Consider the following 18,828-nt stretch of genomic DNA (forward strand, 5'->3'; position numbering starts at 1 on the left):
TTGGGGGCCTGAGCGCCCTCGGCTTGGTTCTCAGCACCGCCCCGTTTTTTCCCGTCGCCCTCAGTGTTGAACTTCGGGGAAAACGGGCCATTTTCCTCTCACGGGCTTTCAAGAGCTCGGCGTTGGTGAAGTTCATATCTTCTGCAACAATAAATAAAAAAAAAGGGGTTAGTAGCAACATAAGGGGTGAGAAAGGAAATGATGATGAAATAACGAAAGAGAAATGGCGATAATAGAAATAAACTGTAAATGACCTAAATATTTGGGTGTCCTTGAGAGGCGAGCGCCCTCAAGGACTGTTGCGCAGTCAAGAATAGGAAGCGGGGCGAGGAGATTCAAAAAGGCTTTGTCGTTGGCAGACAACGATTCTTCCGAAGGGTCGGTGATCCCATTGGGCTTCTCCGTCCAGTAGAGGGGAAAAAGGGCAGTCCCGTCCCTAAGGGTGAAAGCCTCAGGATAGGCGGGGTGAACCGCCACGCGGAAATATCTCCGGGCGAAGGAGGACTTCGCGTTACTCTTGTGAGGGTTCAGACATTTACGGCCGGCTCGGGCCTTCAAAGAGATCCATCCTTTATTTTTGATGGACTTGGGGTCAACATCATAAAGGTAGAAGAAGCTGGTGGGAGATGGGGCGGTGCCAACAGCGGCGCACAAGATCTCGAAGCACCGGATGAAGGCCCAGGCGTTGGGATGGAGTTGACAAGGAGCCGCATTGATATCGCGGAGAACGGTTTGAACGAAGGGCGAAAAAGGAAGCCTGACTCCAAGCTCGCCAAACATATACTCATAAACAAAGAAAAAATGGGATCTCTTCACATCGCCGTCGACCCTATGAAGCCAGGGGCGGTCCTCAGCACTGCAGGGCCAAATCCTGAGTTTGTCGTTTATTTCATCATCGTCAGACAAACCACCAAGGTTGCTTACGAATTCCACGATAAGTTTCCTATCCTGGAAAACGGAGGGTTGGTCTATCGCTTCGTGGGAGGGTGCTATATGGACTGGAAGGGGCAGGGTTGCAAAGGTTCTCGATCGGTACTGGGGAATCTCCGGGACCTCTAGACGGAGGCCGCCGGCTGCTGTAGAGTCGGGGTCATTCTCAGAAGAAGAAGAGGTGTGATTAGGGGAGTTATGGTTTGAAGCCATCTTTGACAACTAAGTGAGGGAAAAGAAAAGATAAGTAGAGATAAGATGCAGAGATAAGGGAACAAGGACTCACCGGGTAAGGACGTGAAGAGTGGGTAGCGGAAAGGGTGAAAGGCGACGGCACCAGAGCGGAAGTTGGAAGAGGGAGCTTGGTAAGCGATAAGAGAGGTAAAGAGAGGTTTCGGAAAGGGATGATTGTAGGGGAAAAGGGTTTTTATAGGCAAGGGGGGGAAGTTGGAAGGGTGACGCGTGGTGGACGCGTGTGGAAGGTTGGAGGTCATGATGGCTCTTGGGAAGTGGGACGCGTGTGATGGGGAGTTACTGCGCATGATTGGACAGTTATGAGGAGTGAGGTGAAGGTTGCGGAGAAAGGGGAAACTGACGTATCACATGGAGCAGTTAAAGATTTAAAAGGTTTTTGAAATAAGGGCAGGCGCGAAAGGCCTCGCCACCGTGAAATCCAAACACCTCGCCACCATGAAGACTAAACGCCATCGCCTAACAAACAATGTCGCCAATGAAAGTTTAGCCGCCAGCCAAGGGCATCGCCAGCCGACACTTAGATGATCAGTGCATGGTTAACGCCTACCACCTAGCCCGCCGACTCCAACTAATCGTCGGTACAAAGCAATCGTTCCCGCCGCCTGTGGACCTGTGGACTTGCCAGTTTGGGTTGCTCGCCAAGACCAGTGGACTGGGCGACTAAAGATGCTTATTTCCTTTGCTTACGCCATGTCGGCGACGTAGTTTTCCTCTTTTTTCCTCAAGCCATGTTGGCAGCTTAGATTCCATCACGCCATAGGATGCATGTAAGAGCATTTAAAAGACACACTTAGCTCTCATACTTCGAGCTCGGTGTCTTGTGGACTTGTGGACTGGGCGAGCCCCTAGAGGGGCAACGCCCAGGGTTCAGCCCGTCCAAGAGCGAGAGCCTGGCCTTAAGTTGGGCCTCAACTTCGGAGGCCCAATTGGCCCAATGGGTAGTGCCCAAGCTCTATAAATAGGAGGTAGTTACCAATTGTAAAGGACTTTTGGCTCATTTTATAAAATAGCACATGAAATTCAGCACTCTCTCTCTCATTCTCTCTCTCTAGCACATTCTTCCACTCTCTAGATACTATACCTTCCTTTAATGTTCATTCCCAGAACATAATCAATAAAAGAGTATTAAAAAGATAGTATTGCTAACATTTTTTTCTCGCTAATTAACATTCTCAAATTACTTTGTAAAAAAAAACATTCTCAAATTACAAGTATTGACCCCTCTATTAATGCAAACATAGAGTGCTTTCAATGCGCATTCAATGCATATATATAGTTCGATGCAGTGCTCCATTTGGAATGGGGCTCTCAAATGCGTCACTTGTTGTTGTCTAGCTCATGGATTGATATACACAATGCGCCAAATGACTTCAAAAGAAGAAAAAAAAAGAAGGAATATCAACTACCAAACAATTACTATGAGAGCCAATAAAATTTTATTAAAAGAAGGCTTAAATACTCTAGGGGTCCCTGAAATTGTACCCCGTATCAAAATAAGTCCCTGAAATTTTTTTTTCCGATTCCGGATCCCTGGAATTGTTTTTTTAATCAGAATAAGTCCCTACGCCGGAGAAGACGGTGGTTGACGACGGCGGTCATGGCGGCGCTACGACCAGGGTGTTGGGCCGGCTTCGTCTCGTCCTCAGGAACTCAGTGGTGGTGGTCTCGTGGGCTGGGTCGTCACAGTTGAAGAGAAAAGGCCAGTCGCAAGTTGATTTCTTCTCGCCGGAATTTATGGAGCTTCTCGGTTTCTTCGTTTTAGCTTTGTTTCTTGCGATTTCTTCGCCCAGATCAGATATATGAAGGTCTAGGAGTGTTTTAAACATGTTATTTCATGGTTTGTGGAAACAATGAGGAGGCAACCACTGTCTTCTCCGGCGTAGGGACTTATTTTGATCAAACAAATTTTTCTAGGGACCCGGAATCGGAAAAAAAAATTTCAAGGACTTATTTTGATACGGGGTACAATTTCAGGGACCTACAGAGTATTTAAGCCTTAAAAGAAACTAAGCTCGCAGAAACATATTTAAGTACAAAATGTAACTGGTAGAAATTGTTCATACAAGAACGAAAATTAGCATAACCTGAAGCTACGCCTAGACACAAAAGCACATCAATACACTTGAAACTGACATTTACTGAATAAACATGAGATTCGAAGAAGAAACCCCAAAAGAGAAATGCATGGTAAAACAGGGTTTATTCTTTCTCTCACATTTAAACGAATACAGGGCAAGCAGATTTTATTTTCCTTCTCAAAAACCACAAACAACACTTTCATTTGGTAGTAGTGCTTGCATCTTCATTTACTGAGGGATCTTGTTGAGCTTGCAGTAGGCATAGTCCTTATATTTCTTGGTCTTGTATTTTGGTGGATTGTCTTGGTTAACCAACTTGGAGTGAGGACCAACTTCATGGTCTCCTTGGGGCTCTATGAACACCGGCCATGACATTCTTGTCTCCTCTTTGTTCACTGTTGTTCTGTGCAGGACAGCCTTATATTTCCCATTGCTCAGTATCTGTATATTACCATAAATAAATATAATTAGTTAATTTCTTTCTATGTTTCCTTTAGGTATCTAATGCATGTTTAACTCTGCAGCCAATTTCAATTATCAGAATAGTGTTTATAAGAGCCACAATTCATTCCAATCATGCGCGCTATCCATGGGATCAAGATCTAAATAGTGTTTCATTCTCTAGAAATATGTGAAATAGTGTCATGTCAATTAAAAATCATATATATAAGGTTATATAAATGTTATACTTATGTACTTTTTTAATTGACATGGCTTGGAATAGGAAATGAGACATTATTTAGAGAAGGGAATCTTATTCCAATTTTCCCATATATAAATAACTCTGCTTTAGATGGACAAGTAGTTTCATAGGTTTTGATACATTCAATCTCAATTTTCTCTTCCATCTCATTTATTTTTCTATTACATCACAGATCATATCACTCACTTTTTTTTTTTTTCATATCTCTCTCACCCAAGTGTGAGTAGATTTGGAATGTCATAAAACATTTTTCCCTCTAGATAAGTGTTGGGGGGAATTACCGAATCACACACATTTTATTGAACTCTTATAAATAAAACTATTGAGTCGACCTATAATGGGACCATTTAATCCCATGTAAGTTAGACATCCCCATTGGTCATCTAGACATTATAATCTATTAATTTTCAGAATAAATTATCCTTCAATGCAAGTGATGTGAGGAATAAAAAAGATAAGAAAAACATAATTAAAGAATGAACATTTTCTAGAGGTTGAATTGAACAACATTAAATGAATTGAAAGACATGTTTATGCATGTACCTCCATTTGGTCTCCAATGTGAATGACGAGGGCATTGGGGACATACTTAACATCGTACCAGTGACCATCCCTGAATGCTTGGAGGCCCTGCACCTCGTTGGGGACCAAAATGGTCACGAATGACATGTCTGTGTGTGGTGGCACACCCAGAACAAGATCAGGACATGGACATGGTGGGTAGTAGTTGATCTTTAATAGGTGAATCATGTCATCTCCACCTGCAGCTTCCTTTAGCTCATTTTCTTCAAGGCCCAGCCCAATTGACATGCTTTTGAAAAGTTTGTCCGCCACACTACGCAGGTACTTGCCATATTCCTCATTCACCTCCCTATTAGAAAATTAAGTGTGGACCAAGGAACATATTTTAGTTCACAAATTATAAGGATTTTTCGACAAATTAATCTTAGCACTTACACATATAAATATTGCAAGTAACATATACTAATTAATTAATAACTAAATGTTGGTAGTAGAAATGTGGTTTTAGAAACGTGGTTTGTTGGACTAGTTTTTACAATGATTCACCATAAAATTGCATTTATAGTACTTTTTTAGTTGTCGAGTTCTAATACGAGCTTATTCGGACACAGGTTTATTACAACTTATTGAAGCTTATCTACTAAAAATGTTAATAAGTGTTATTTGATTGATATTCAGATAGATACTATAACTAATCTCTTTGTGTCAGCTAGTAAGTGGAGCTAAATTTTCATTGATGAAGCACAAATAAGAGGAACACAAGTTTAGTCAATAATTGTATCCTAATAAAACTAATTCGAAGTGAGGATTAATCTTTCTTCTAAAAAAGAGCTTGTCTAATTACCCAAAATTTACCTTGAGCACCCTAGCTTAGGTGGTCTAATAATATTTTAATATGTGTTGGAAAATTTTAACTTATAACACATTTTAAAATTTTGTGGATGAGCATCTGCGGATGAGAAGGCTGAGAAAGGTTTAGTGGACAGGGAAGATATTTCTTCTGTCTTAACGATTGGTTCAGTCACCATTACCCCAAAACAGACCGAGACTAAACCATACAGCATTGGTGTTGCTAATAAGGAACCAAATGACGTTGTCACAGTGGGCTCAATGCAAGTCAGAGTTAATGGATTCAGTGAGTCTTCTGGTTTTTTGAAGGTTGGGAGCATCCCACTTGATCCTAGAGCTTTAAAGCCAGACAAAGGTACTTGAGTTAAAAATGGGTCTAATCCTTAGAATTTGCTTATGGATGTCAAGGCACTGTTTGGATCTTCTCTGGTGAAAGATGGACTGATATCTGCCTGATTTTATTGCAATTGGGAAGTTGGGTTTCTTTCAATCTTCGTTTACTGTTTTCATTTGTTAGATACAACATACCCTGTGGGTGGATCTCTGGAGAGGTGTTGATACAAAAAAGATTGAAATGATTAGTGTAACCTCTTCCATATTTTGTCTTGTCAAGATCAATATGCTATCAGGGTTTCTTCGTTTGAGATTTCAAAAAAAATTCTACCTAAGACTAAGATGATTTGAACCTAAGCTCATTTATACAACTCATTTACAAAAACTTCTTTTAACCATATCTTTAACTAACATTCAAGTATGTAAAACCTTAACACACTTTAGGGATCGGCAACGAATGGAGAGTGACATGTTTCTTTCTGATAAGGGGATTGTTTGGACTGGGACTTGTCATGTCAATGGCGTTACGACAAATTATTTTTTAATGAATGAGCAACTGCACAAATTAAATGGGGCCTATGTGAACCCTACTACTACGATCATATTGTTTGAATGCTGGAAAAGATCATAGAAATGAAAAGAAAGAAAAAAAATGCAGTCGTGGTGGTGCATCTCGATGCATGTGACTCTCGGTCAACCATTCATGTCAAGGTGAGTAGGTTGTTTTTGCGGTCCGTGTTGAAGCACGAAGGCAAGGCATAAGAAATTAAGAATATAGTATGAAGATAGTCATTGCCTGGTCATATAAATATTGAGAAGGGTAATGATATATACACACCTCTTTTTTTATACACTTCATTTTCACCTATTTTTATTTCTATCTCTCTCCTCTTATCATCTATCACATCTTATACTTTCTCACTCTTACTTTTTCTTTTCTTCCTATCTATCTCTTCCCCACCTTATTGTATTGGGAAATCTACCAAACACTTCCTATTTCATTAAAATCAAACGCGCCCACTTCTGTAAATGTTATTTGAATTTGAAATGTGAACGATACACATGTTCACCTATCATCATGTACTTAAATTTCACATTTTATTAGAAAATAGAAGCGATAAAGATTGATCTTTAGATATTTTAGTCACATAGACTCTAATATTATATCAAACAACTAATTATCCCAAAAATTTTACTATTATATAAAGTTAAATGAATGGTTTTAAATTATAATCTTTGATGTATGCATTGTAGTATCTACGAGTCATTTTCCAACACATAATGTGTTAGCCTTTTGCGCTCAACCATTCAATTCATGGTCTTAGGTCTTAGCACAAAAATGATGCTTGGGACCCATTCCTGTTAAGTTTCACGCCTTTCCATAAGCGTTAAGCAGGAAAAAATATCCCCAATGAGCAAAGGCAAACGTTAATGGAGGGGACTGGATTTAACTTCACTACTCCTTTTTTAACTCCTTTTCTAGAGAGTCTTTAGAAGGAGGATTTCATAATTTACCCAAATTTGAAGTGTTAAGGAATTCAACTAAATTCTTAAATCTAAAAATTCTTTTGTTTGGGGTATAATAAAGTAAAGAATGAGTTGTCTATTACCCAAGAAATAAGTGAAGAATGAGTTAAGTTGACATTAATAGTCTTTAGGGATTAGTAATCATTCTCTAGCTATGTCCCTTTTATTTGCATAAAAGTAATTATATAGTTTTTTTTAGCTTATAATATAGTTGATACTCTCATTTTTATAAAATTTTGTCTGCTTTTTTAACATACTTTATTTTTTATAAATTATCATTTATCAAAGTTAGAGTTAGTAAAAAAAATTTAACTATTTATTAGCATAGTCAAAAAATCAATTGAAGTGAAAAGTTACTAGAATGATGGGAATGCATGCATGGAAAAATTATTTTTACATGGATATAGGGAGTGTCACGTTTTTGCCTCATGACTACTGGAGGTATTTACATATCGCTGACTAGTACAACTCCCACATCAGCATTGTGAACGAAACATACAATCTTATGAAGAAAAATTCTTCATCTTTACTAATTGAGCTAGGGAAATATTTTTGGTACATAAGTAACACCAAATCAACTAGGACCACTGACCAGCGTGGTACATGGAGGACTAACATTTATGTAGGGATAGGGACTACTATCAAACAGCCGCTAACCCCATCACAAATCACTTTTTTCAAAAGGTAAATTTGAACTACAACATTATTTTTTCTCTTTATTTTTTTATATTTAGATAGATGAAAGACAAATCAAAATATAATTAATTTTAAAAGAGGTGTGTAAATTTAGTAAAATTAAAATCGAGTAGTCTGAAAAACTTTTGAATCTAGCACCACCTTTTAATACTTTGTTTGGTGTAAGAGAAAAAGTGAGAAGAGAACAATTAGACGAGAGAAAATGAAAAAAAAAAAAAACAAATTTATAAGAAGAAGAAGAAATGTATAAGTTGTTTGATATAATAAAAATTAATAAAAAAGAGTAAATAATTGAACAGTATATTTTCTCGTTTTGAAAAGTAGATCATTGATGCAAAAAACTTCACAAAATGTATTAGTGGATGTAGACTGTCATAACTCATAAAATTGAATTGAGTACGTGACCAAAATTAATAATTTACTATTTTAAAAAAAACCAAAATCAATAAAAAATTAAAGTAGTGGAGAACTAAAATCAATAATTATCTTTTGCTTTAAAAAAAACTAAAATCAATAATTCGCCATAAGTGACCCAAACATATTTAAACACTGTTAAAATTACACACTCTATCCATTTCTCTTTCAATTGGGTATTGTAGAAGTAATAATTAAGTCCAGATTATTTTTCACTCCTGTATCTCACGTCATGTAACAATCAAGGTTTGATGTCCCTCTCCACTCTAACTCTCTAACTCACTCCTCCCAAAACTAATAATCTTTTTCACCAACACGGCACTATACTTTCTAAGATAGAAAATTAGAGAATATTAATCATAAATGATTAACTAAATAACTAGAAGTTCAAGAAAGATGCTCTCACTCTAACACTATATCTCAACCTCTCATCATTCATAGTTGAAATTCATGTGAGCTCTATTGATTCAATTGAGACTCATATTTTGAGCTGACAGATAATTTTCAATCAACCATTGTGAAAGTGTTCAAAAGATAGTGCAAATGTGAGTGTTGTGGTTCAACCATGAATCCAAACTAACACATGAACATATAGTAACAATATTAATACATACCTGTAGGAAGCAGGATTCTTAGGCCAGAAACGGTAGTTAATGGAAGAAGTTGGCCAAATAATATGAAACAAATGATCCACCCAACCTTTCTTCCCATTCACCTCTTTCTGAAGCTTGGTCCCATAACCTTCCAAAGAATCAGACCCTTCAATCTTACCATACACCTCTTTTTCCTCTTGTGGCAACTCAAAGAACTCTTTCCCCACAGCCTGCAATTTGGCTATAACTTCACTAGGTATCTCATGATTCACAACTTGAAACATCCCCCACTCCTTACTCGCCTCCACGATCTCACTCAGCACCTTCACTTCATCGGTGCCGTTCAAATCAATGATCGGCACCTCCAATTCCACCCCGCGAACGGTCGTGATGCCAGGCTGCTCTGTCTCCGACCTCACGAACATCGCGGGGATGGAAGCATCTTTTGACTGGGCTGCTACGCTTTGCACCCTTAGCACCTCCATTGTTGTTGTCAATTAGCTTCTGGAACTTTCCACAATGCCTGAAAGAGGAAGTGTTATTGAGCTCTTTTTAGTTTTGTGCTGAACTTTTGAGTTATTGTAATTTATAGGAAGTACCACATCGCTTACCTAAGAAAGACGAGGAAGTATTGATGAGCAATAAATAAGGGTTCTGCTACTTGTCGAAGAGTGTAACCAACTAAGTGACACGAGTACAGCTTCAAAATCGTTAGTTGCAACTTGCATGGATGAATAAAAGCAAGAAAAAAGAGAATTCTAAAGAGTTAAAATTAGGACAACCATTCAAGCAAGTACGTAACCACGTGGTGGGTAGCTTCTCCATTCAATTAGTTTTCTCATTGCACCTAAGGTTGCTTTGAACTAATTTGGTTAATTCCACTAATATGATCTTTATAGAATATTCTCATCCTTTTAATCGATACAAGATTTCATTAGTGGAATTATAAACGGAAAGAGTGATGATTGGTAAACACGTTAATCAATTACATTAAAAAAATAGTGTTACATTCAAATACTTATGGTTTTTTTTAGTAAAAAACCTCCAATAGCATACTATGCAATATGTGATCACCACAAACTACTGTATTTAGATATCTGATACACTGCTAATTTGTTTACAAATCATTTTTAAACAGAAATGATCTTTGGATATTTGGAATAGTAATGTGTTTTGAATAGCTACATGTTTTTTACGATCGTTTAAAATCGCTTGAGACTATCATAAATACATTTTCACATTTTTTTTAAAATTCCATGATGAGCTCTGGAGGTTCAAATGAAACTCAATTAAAATGTCGATGAAATGTCAAATTTTACCTATCATAACTAAATTATAAATTGAGATATTATTTCAGGGTGCGCTAGAGATTTTGATCCATCTTAATAATATTTAGTCTCACTTATATATAAAAATAATAATCAATCAATATAAGTTATTAGTCTCGAATTTTTTAAAAATGCGTATCTTGATTGGAAAACTACAAAAAAAAAATTATTGGTGAGTATATATAAGTAAACATAAGTATTACCATTTAGGAGTAAAAATTAAAATGGGGGCCTTGTTGTTTTGGTTTCAGTGGTGTTAATGGTGCTTGGGACTTCCTGCCTCCCAATCCAAGAGGGCCCTTTTGATTTTCGCCCTGTTTACGATATTGAATTATTGATTATGCCGACCACATGTGTTTTTTTGTCTCTCTTATTTTTTTCTCTGCGTGTATCCAGATTTCTGTATATTTGGCTTTTCTAAAAAAATATTAAAAATTAAAAGTAAAAAAAAAAAACGCAAATGGAAAAAGAATATAAAGTATACATTTCCTCATTTTGCTAGTACACGTTGAAATCAATGCAATACAATGGTAGGACGTTGCACTTTCCTTTTGCATATACGTGGAACAATGTTCTCCTTTAACATTGTCCGTTAAAACGTCAAGTAGGTACACGTTAGATCCTCTACGGCAAACCCTTCTCACTCCTCATCAACATTTCAACCATTGATCCTTGATTTTGAGAGTTATTTCTGAAATTCATTAATTGAAAAAGGTTGTTTAAATGACCAATGAGAAAGTTTGAGTTAAATATAATTGAGATAAGTGAGTTGAAAATAAATTAATAAATAAAATATAGAAATTTCAACTCACTTATCTTTAATGTGATTGGATGATCACTTATTTAACCCAAACTTTTCTTAGGTTATTTAGACAACCTCATTGAAAAAAAGTAAATAGTTAATTTAGAATATCAGATGAGTTATTTAGGTTGGCTTTCAGGAGCTGGAGATTACGTCATGCATTATTTATAACATAGTCACGCGTCATCATTTTGTTTAATTGTTTCTAGGATGATCCCTTTTTAATTCATACAAAAAAATTATTTCCACATTTCTAATTCACTTTCACCTATGTATTATATTTTTTTGAAAGTAGCATATATAATATATTAAGTAGAACGTGGCATAGAAGCCATAACATCAGTGTCCACAAGCGGAGTAATCTCAGGCGGGCCTTCTTCTATCCAGACACACCCCGGATAAGAGGAAGCATGCCGAGCAAGATAATCAGCGACCGCATTGCCATTACGGCGAACAAAAGAAATAGAAACTGAAATAAAATGAGAAGCTAGTCTATGACAATCAGATAAAATTGAAACCAAATACGAGCCACCTTTAAAGGAACTACTCCAACCCCTGTAAACTTGTAAGCTATCAGTTTCGAAGCACACATTCATGAAGCCAAGCTCATCTGCCATAACCATGGACCAACGCAATCCTTGAGCCTCTGCCAAAGTCGCGGACATGGTTGGAACAGAAGTGGAAGCCGCCGCCGCGAGGACCTCGCCTAAATAGTTCCGCGCCACCAAACCGTAGCTGGCACCCTCCCCCTCACGGTATGAAGCATCCACATTAATCTTTACTATCCCTTGCCGTGGTCGTGACCAAGAAGAAGCTGGTTCCCTCCTCCCACGAAGCACCGGAGCTGGACACGGTGGGGAAGCCTCCGTCAGCTTAACAAAATGCTGCAATAAACCTGCCATGGTGACCTGCCTTCCATTGAAAATTAAAGCATTCCTGGCTTCCCAAAGGGCATACAACCAGGTCTGGAAACCAGCCACTAACTCATCCTCTGCTGAAGAAAGGAAAGCCACAGTCAGCTCATGCATGGTCGAGAAAGAGGCCACCCGGATCGCCAACGGTGAAGCAAACCAGAAAGGCTGAACCGCCGGGCACCTCACCAAAACGTGATCAGTTGTCTCAGTCTCAGCCTCACAGAAAGGGCACACAGCATCTACATCCACCCCACGGTGCCTCAGGCTTCCCCGAACCGGAAGCACTCCCTTGATCGCACGCCACGCCAAGTCTTTACATCTTGGTAAAGCACTCGACCGCCAGAATTTTTTCCACAAACCAGGCAGCAAATTAACACCTCGAGAAGAAGAAGGGGCAACCTCATGAGCCAAAGACTGAAGGAGTTGATATCCAGACTTGCAGCTATACATACCATTCATAGTACAGGGCCAAAATAAAGAATCTTCACCCCGAAACATAGGAATTGGTACTTCAGTAATGCGTTTCACCGTTATGGGCGCAAAAACCATCTCCAATAATGGTACGTTCCAGGCCCCATGCGGCTGTACAAGCAGATCAGAGACAGTATTAATACCCCATTCAGCCACCAAATCTTCCCTATATAAAAGAGGTGCACCTTGGGGAAGCCAATTATCCTTCCAAATGTGGACCTTTTTTCCATCACCAATTCTCCACCACGCCCCTTTTTCAAAAATCACTCTTGATTTCAAAATACTAGTCCACGCATAACTAGGCCGATACCCTCTCTTGGCATCCCAACAGGTTGTTCTAGGGAAATACACAGCCTTGAAAATTTGAGCAAGCAAAGTATCAGGCTGAGAATAAATCCGCCACCAATTCTTCCCCACCAAAGACAGGTTGAACGATTTAAAATCACGGAAACCACGACCACCGTCATTCTTGTGCCGGCACATATGACTCCACTTGACCCAATGAAGGCCCCGTTTGGTAGCATCTCCACCCCAGAAGAAATTGGCAATCATACTATCAATCTCTGCACACAATTTGTCAGGCAGAATGAAGCAAGACATAACATAAGAGGGAATGGCTTGAGCTATGGATTTGATCAGAACCTCTCTCCCGGCACGAGAGAGGAACTTCTCTTTCCAACCCTTAAGCTTTTTCCAAACTCTATCTTTAACAAAATTAAAAATCTGGGATTTAGACTTACCAATAATAGTTGGAAGTCCCAAGTACTTGTCAAAACTCTCCACTGCCTTTACACCCAAAGGCTGTTTAAGCTCATTGAAACTAGTATCAAGCACATTACGGCTAACTGAGAGCATTGATTTATCCAGATTTATAACTTGTCCTGAGGCCTTTTCATAAGTAGTAAGTATATCAGAAATGCATTCCGCCTCCTGTCTATTAGCTTTAGCAAACACGATGCTATCATCTGCAAAAAGTAAATGGGAAATCACAGGGGCTTTTTGAGCCACCTTGATACCATGCAACAATTGCTTTCTGAATTAGAGCAGAAAAAACATCCCCACATAGGATAAACAAATATGGCGAGAGAGGATCCCCCTGTCTTAGGCCTCGATGAGGTAAAAAAGATGGTTGGGGGTTTCCATTCAACATAATTGAAAAATTAACTGTAGAAACACAGTTCATAATTAAATTCACCCAACATTCTGGGAAACCCATGCTCTGAAGCACACAACTCAGAAAAGACCACTCAACTCGGTCATAAGCTTTCGACATATCTAATTTTAAAGCCATCATGCCATTCCGGCCAGTAATTCTTTTCTTCATATAATGGAAACATTCAAACGCCACCAAGGCATTGTCTGTAATCAGACGACCAGGAACAAAGGCACTTTGAGTGTTACAAATCAAATCAGGCAAAATGATTTTCAATCTATTTGCAATGGTCTTAGTAATTATCTTAAATAAAACGTTGCACAAGCTAATTGGCCTGAACTGCGTAGCATGTTCCGGCTTCTTAACTTTTGGAACTAAAACTAACAAAGTATTATTAATGCTACCTGGTGAAGCAGTTCCATGAAGAACCTGTAAGTAGAAATGAGCAACATCATCGCCAATAAGATCCCAATGTCTCTGGTAGAAGAGCGCTGGAAAACCATCCATCCCCGGAGCTTTTGTCGGATGCATCTGGAACAAAGCTTCTTCTATATCCTGCTTCGTGAAAGGCTCAGACAACACCTCAAGATGAGTAGCATTAACCCTATTCGCCACAAGAGCTGCAACTTCCTGAACTCCCGACGGTGAGGAAGTGAAATTGGTGATATCACAAATGATGTATTAGAAAAATAAGAGATAAAAAGAAAATAGTGAAAAAAAAATGAGAGAAAAGATAAGGTGTATATGTATCAACCCTTTTCTTTTTATAATAGTCTTAATATAAGATCCTTTACAAAGTACCTTTCTTTTTTCATAAAGGCATTTAATCCTAAAAAGGTGAGATCGTAAGTTTGGTTGATGGTTCATTAGATTAGAGATATAGAACCCACATTTCTTTGGCTCCTCAACAATCACTTAACTTTTCATATTGAGATTCTCTCAAGGCAAAGTGAGATAATACATTACCTATGTTTTTATAGGCAAATGTTAGTTGTTAGAAATGTTAGTAAATTAATCTCTCATTCGGATTCGAACCCGAGACCCTGGCCTTCACCTTTTATCTCACCAAACCCTTATGTCTCTAGCTCTTACAACTTGAGCTATATCCTTTAGGGACAATACATTACCTATGTATTCATTTTATTTTTGATAATTTGATCAAGAGTCACTGCCACAAAAAACACTTTTGGTAGCGGTTGAGAACAGCAGCTATGGAAGCCGCTACCAAAGATTGGGTAGTAGTTCTCTTAACCGCTACCTTTGACATCTTAGGGTAGCGGATGACAATCGAGTCTTTTAGTGATTCTAACCGCAACCAATATTCCCGAAAATCGCTACCTTTAGCATAAATAACTGTTACTTTTGTTATTCTATGGCTGCGGATTCGAACCGCTATTGTAGCTGTATTTTTATTTTTGTCTGTATCAATTTTTCTGTGAATCATATACCAGTAAAGGAAATAGACATTGGACTGGGCGAGCCCCTTTAGGGGCGATGCCCAGGGTTCGGCCCGCTCAAGGGCGAGAGCCTGGCCTTAAATTGGGCCTCAACTTTAGAGGCCCAATTGGCCCAATAGGTAGTACCCAAGCCCTATAAATAGGAGGTAGATGCCAATTGTAAGGGAATTTTGCTCATTTAATAAAATAACACATGAAATTCAGCACTCTCTCTCTCTCATTCTCTCTCTAGCACATTTTTCCACTCTCTAAGTACTATCCCTCCCTTCAATGTTCATTCCCAGAACATTTGGCGCCGTCTGTGGGGACCGATAAACTTTCTATTCCCATTCACGTGGACTGATTGTGCAAGAGACGATCTCTAGTTACGATTTGGCGATTCTAAAGTTTTTCTTGGTTTGATTCTGTGATCGGTGCTGGTTTTCCGATCGAGTTTGTGTCATTCATGGTTTAGATGGAGACTCGACGCAGGAAGCAGCATCATTCGTCGGTGCGACGGCGAACCTCGCCGCCTCGGCGACCTCAGCGAGTTGTCTTGGATTCCCCGATGCGAACAGCGGGAGTACAGGCTACACGCACTTCTTTGCCGCCTTCTCCTCCTCCATCACCACCACCTCCTCCATCGCCTTCTCTTCCTTCGCAGATCGGATCTCCGGAGCGCTCACCGGAGAATTCACCTACTCCGGAGCGACAACCAGCAGTGACGCAGGAGGAATGGTGCCATATGATGCGCAACATTGGCGACATCCAGCAGCGGAATGAGCATTTACAAGCTCAATTGGATTTCTACCGCCGCGAGCAACGAGATGATGGAGGCAGAGAGGCGGATTCCGTAGCTGAGTTCCGTCCGTTCTCGGAGGACGTTGAGAATGTGGCGATTCCAGATAATATCAAAACGCTGGTTCTGGATTCTTACAGCGGGGATACTGATCCGAAGGATCATCTTCTTTATTTCAACACGAAGATGGTGATAATTGCGGCATCAGATGCGGTGAAATGCAGGATGTTTCCATTGACTTTCAAATCGACGGCGATGGCATGGTTCACAACTTTTCCGCGCGGATCGATTTCGAATTTCAGAGACTTCTCATCCAAGTTTCTAGTGCAATTCTCCGCGAATAAGAATCAGCCGGTGACGATCAATGATCTATACAACATTCGCCAACAAGAAGGAGAGTCACTGAAGGAGTACATGGCAAGGTACAGCGCTGCATCGGTCAAGGTAGAGGATGAGGAACCTCGAGCCTGTGCTCTAGCATTCAAGAATGGTTTGTTACCGGGAAGGTTGAACAGCAAGTTGACACGCAAGCCTGCATGTTCGATGGAAGAGATGCGTGCTCGCGCTAGCACTTATATTCTTGACGAGGAGGACGATGCTTTCAAAAGAAAGCGCGCGAAACTGGAAAAAGGCGATACGTCACCCAAGCGTGCGAAAAAAGATAAGGATGGTGAAGATAAGGGGGATGGCAAGCGGCAAAGAGAAGATAAAGGAAAGGCGGTATTGAAACCGACCAAGGCACAGTTGTATCCACGGCGCGATGATTATGAACAACGCCGGCCTTGGCAAACTAAGTCTCATCGCCAGCGGGAGGAGGCTGACATGGTGATGAACACAGATTTAACGGATATGCTCCGCGAGGCAAGGGACGCACATCTAGTGGATGAGCCAGAGGCCCCAAAGTATCAACCACGGGACGCCAATCCCAAGAAGTGGTGTGAATACCATCGGTCCATCGGGCATGACACGGACGACTGCTGGACTTTGCAGCGGGAGATTGATAAGTTGATTCGGGCGGGACACTTCAGGCGCAATGGGCGAGGAGACGAGCGTCAAGGCGATGGACGTCAGGACAATCGTTCCGGTGCTGGACAATATCGGGGAAATTGCCAACAATGGAAGAACAAAACGGATAAGCGAGACGAGGAGCGAACAGACAACAAGGACGAGAAGAAGCAAGAATCAGCGGCCATCGCCACAAAAGGGGCTGATGACACGTTCGCTCAACACTCAGGACCGCCCGTAGGGACCATAAACACCATCGCTGGAGGATTTGGCGGTGGAGGCGACACCCACACGGCGCGGAAACGTCATATTCGTGCAGTTAATTCAGTTCATGAAGTTGCTTTCGGATTCGTGCACCCTGACATAACAATCTCGATGGCAGACTTTGAGGGGATAAAACCTCACAAGGATGACCCAATAGTAGTGCAATTAAGGTTGAATAGTTTCAACGTTAGAAGGGTACTCCTGGATCAGGGAAGTTCAGCTGATATCATCTATGGCGACGCATTTGACAAGTTGGGACTGACTAACAATGATCTGACTCCATATGCGGGAACCTTGGTGGGTTTTGCAGGAGAGCAAGTAATGGTGCGAGGATTCATTGATCTGGACACAATATTCGGGGAAGATGAGTGCGCAAGGGTTTTGAAGGTAAGGTATCTGGTCCTCCAGGTGGTGGCATCTTATAATGTCATCATTGGGCGAAATACATTGAATCACCTCTGTGCTGTAATTTCAACAGCCCACTTGGCGGTCAAGTATCCACTAAGCAATGGCAAGGTTGGTAAGCTGAAGGTTGACCAGAAGATGGCGAGGGAATGTTATAATAATTGCCTCAACCTGTATGGCAAGAAGAGTGCGTTGGTTGGACACAGATGTTATGAAATTGAAACTTCGGATGAAAATCTTGACCCGCGTGGCGAGGGGCGAGTGAACAGGCCCACGCCAATTGAGGAAACAAAGGCGCTAAAGTTTGGCGATCGCACTTTGAAGATTGGGACCAGATTGACGGACGAGCAGGAGACGCGCCTGACAAAGTTACTAGGCGAGAACTTAGATTTGTTTGCTTGGAGCTGCAAGGATATGCCCGGAATTGATCCAAACTTCATCTGCCATCGATTAGCATTGAATCCAAGTGTCAAGCCAGTTTCACAACTCAGGCGGCGCTTGGGCGGAGACAAGGGAAAAGCGGTTCAACAGGAGGTAGACAAGTTGCTGGCGGCAGAATTCATCAGGGAGGTGAAATATCCGATGTGGTTGGCAAACGTTGTGATGGTGAAGAAGGCGAACGGAAAATGGCGAATGTGCGTGGATTACACAGATTTAAACAAGGCATGCCCAAAGGATTCTTATCCCCTTCCCAGCATTGATGGTCTCGTTGATGGTGCCTCGGGCAACGAACTGCTTAGCTTGATGGATGCTTACTCTGGTTATCATCAAATCTGCATGCACCCGGCAGACGAGGACAAAACGGCTTTCATGACCGCCAGAGTCAACTATTGCTACCGCACCATGCCGTTTGGATTAAAGAATGCTGGGGCGACCTACCAAAGATTGATGGATAGGGTTTTTGCTGGGCAGGTTGGGAGAAACATGGAAGTTTATGTTGATGACATGATCGTTAAATCAGCGCGTGGCTTGGACCATCGTCAAGATCTGGAAGAAGCATTTGGCGAGAAAAGGAAGCACAATATGCGCCTCAACCCGGAGAAATGCTCTTTTGGTGTTCAGGGCGGCAAGTTTTTAGGCTTCATGATCACGTCCAGAGGAATAAAGATAAACCCAGACAAATGCAAGGCGATTCAGCAGATGAAAAGCCCCTCTAATGTGAAAGAGGTCCAACGTTTAACAGGGCGAATAACAGCTTTATCTCGATTTCTTCCTAAGTCTGGTGATAGATCCTTCCCTTTTTTCAAGTGTCTTCGAAAAAATGTTGCATTTGAGTGGATGGCGGAGTGTGAAGAAGCTTTTGTTCGCCTCAAGGAACTCCTATCATCACCGCCAATCTTGTCAAAACCAA

General features: G+C 40.6%; 1 protein-coding gene across 2 annotated transcripts; it reads right to left on the reverse strand.

The window, feature by feature from the left end:
- Nucleotides 1-3,208: 3,208 nt before the first annotated feature.
- LOC130734307 (flavonol synthase/flavanone 3-hydroxylase-like) lies at nt 3,209-9,648 on the reverse strand. 2 transcript variants are annotated; one of them, XM_057586660.1, is made up of 4 exons: nt 9,512-9,648; nt 8,922-9,423; nt 4,510-4,837; nt 3,209-3,704 (listed from the first exon to the last, which is right to left on the reverse strand). In XM_057586660.1, the coding sequence occupies exons 2-4, from the start codon at nt 9,383-9,385 to the stop codon at nt 3,492-3,494; spliced, it is 1,005 nt and encodes a 334-aa protein (XP_057442643.1). In that variant the 5' UTR covers nt 9,386-9,423; nt 9,512-9,648; the 3' UTR covers nt 3,209-3,491. The 2 variants fall into 2 exon arrangements, with proteins under 2 accessions (XP_057442643.1, XP_057442642.1); XM_057586659.1 differs by having other exon boundaries at nt 8,922-9,513.
- Between the last annotated feature and the right edge of the window lie 9,180 nt (nt 9,649-18,828).

Source organism: Lotus japonicus, chromosome 1 (assembly GCF_012489685.1).
Source record: "Lotus japonicus ecotype B-129 chromosome 1, LjGifu_v1.2".
Lineage (NCBI taxonomy): Eukaryota > Viridiplantae > Streptophyta > Magnoliopsida > Fabales > Fabaceae > Lotus > Lotus japonicus.

What these genes read in the sequence shown, in the direction of transcription:
- LOC130734307 (XM_057586660.1), bottom strand. Translation starts at nt 9,385, where the DNA reads ATGGAGGTGCTAAGGGTGCAAAGCGTAGCAGCCCAGTCAAAAGATGCT. An exon ending in AAGAATCCTGCTTCCTACAG is followed by an intron (nt 4,838 to 8,921) that starts GTATGTATTAAT and finishes ATTTTCTAATAG; the next exon opens with GGAGGTGAATGAGGAATATG. An exon ending in ACATTGGAGACCAAATGGAG is followed by an intron (nt 3,705 to 4,509) that starts GTACATGCATAA and finishes GGTAATATACAG; the next exon opens with ATACTGAGCAATGGGAAATA.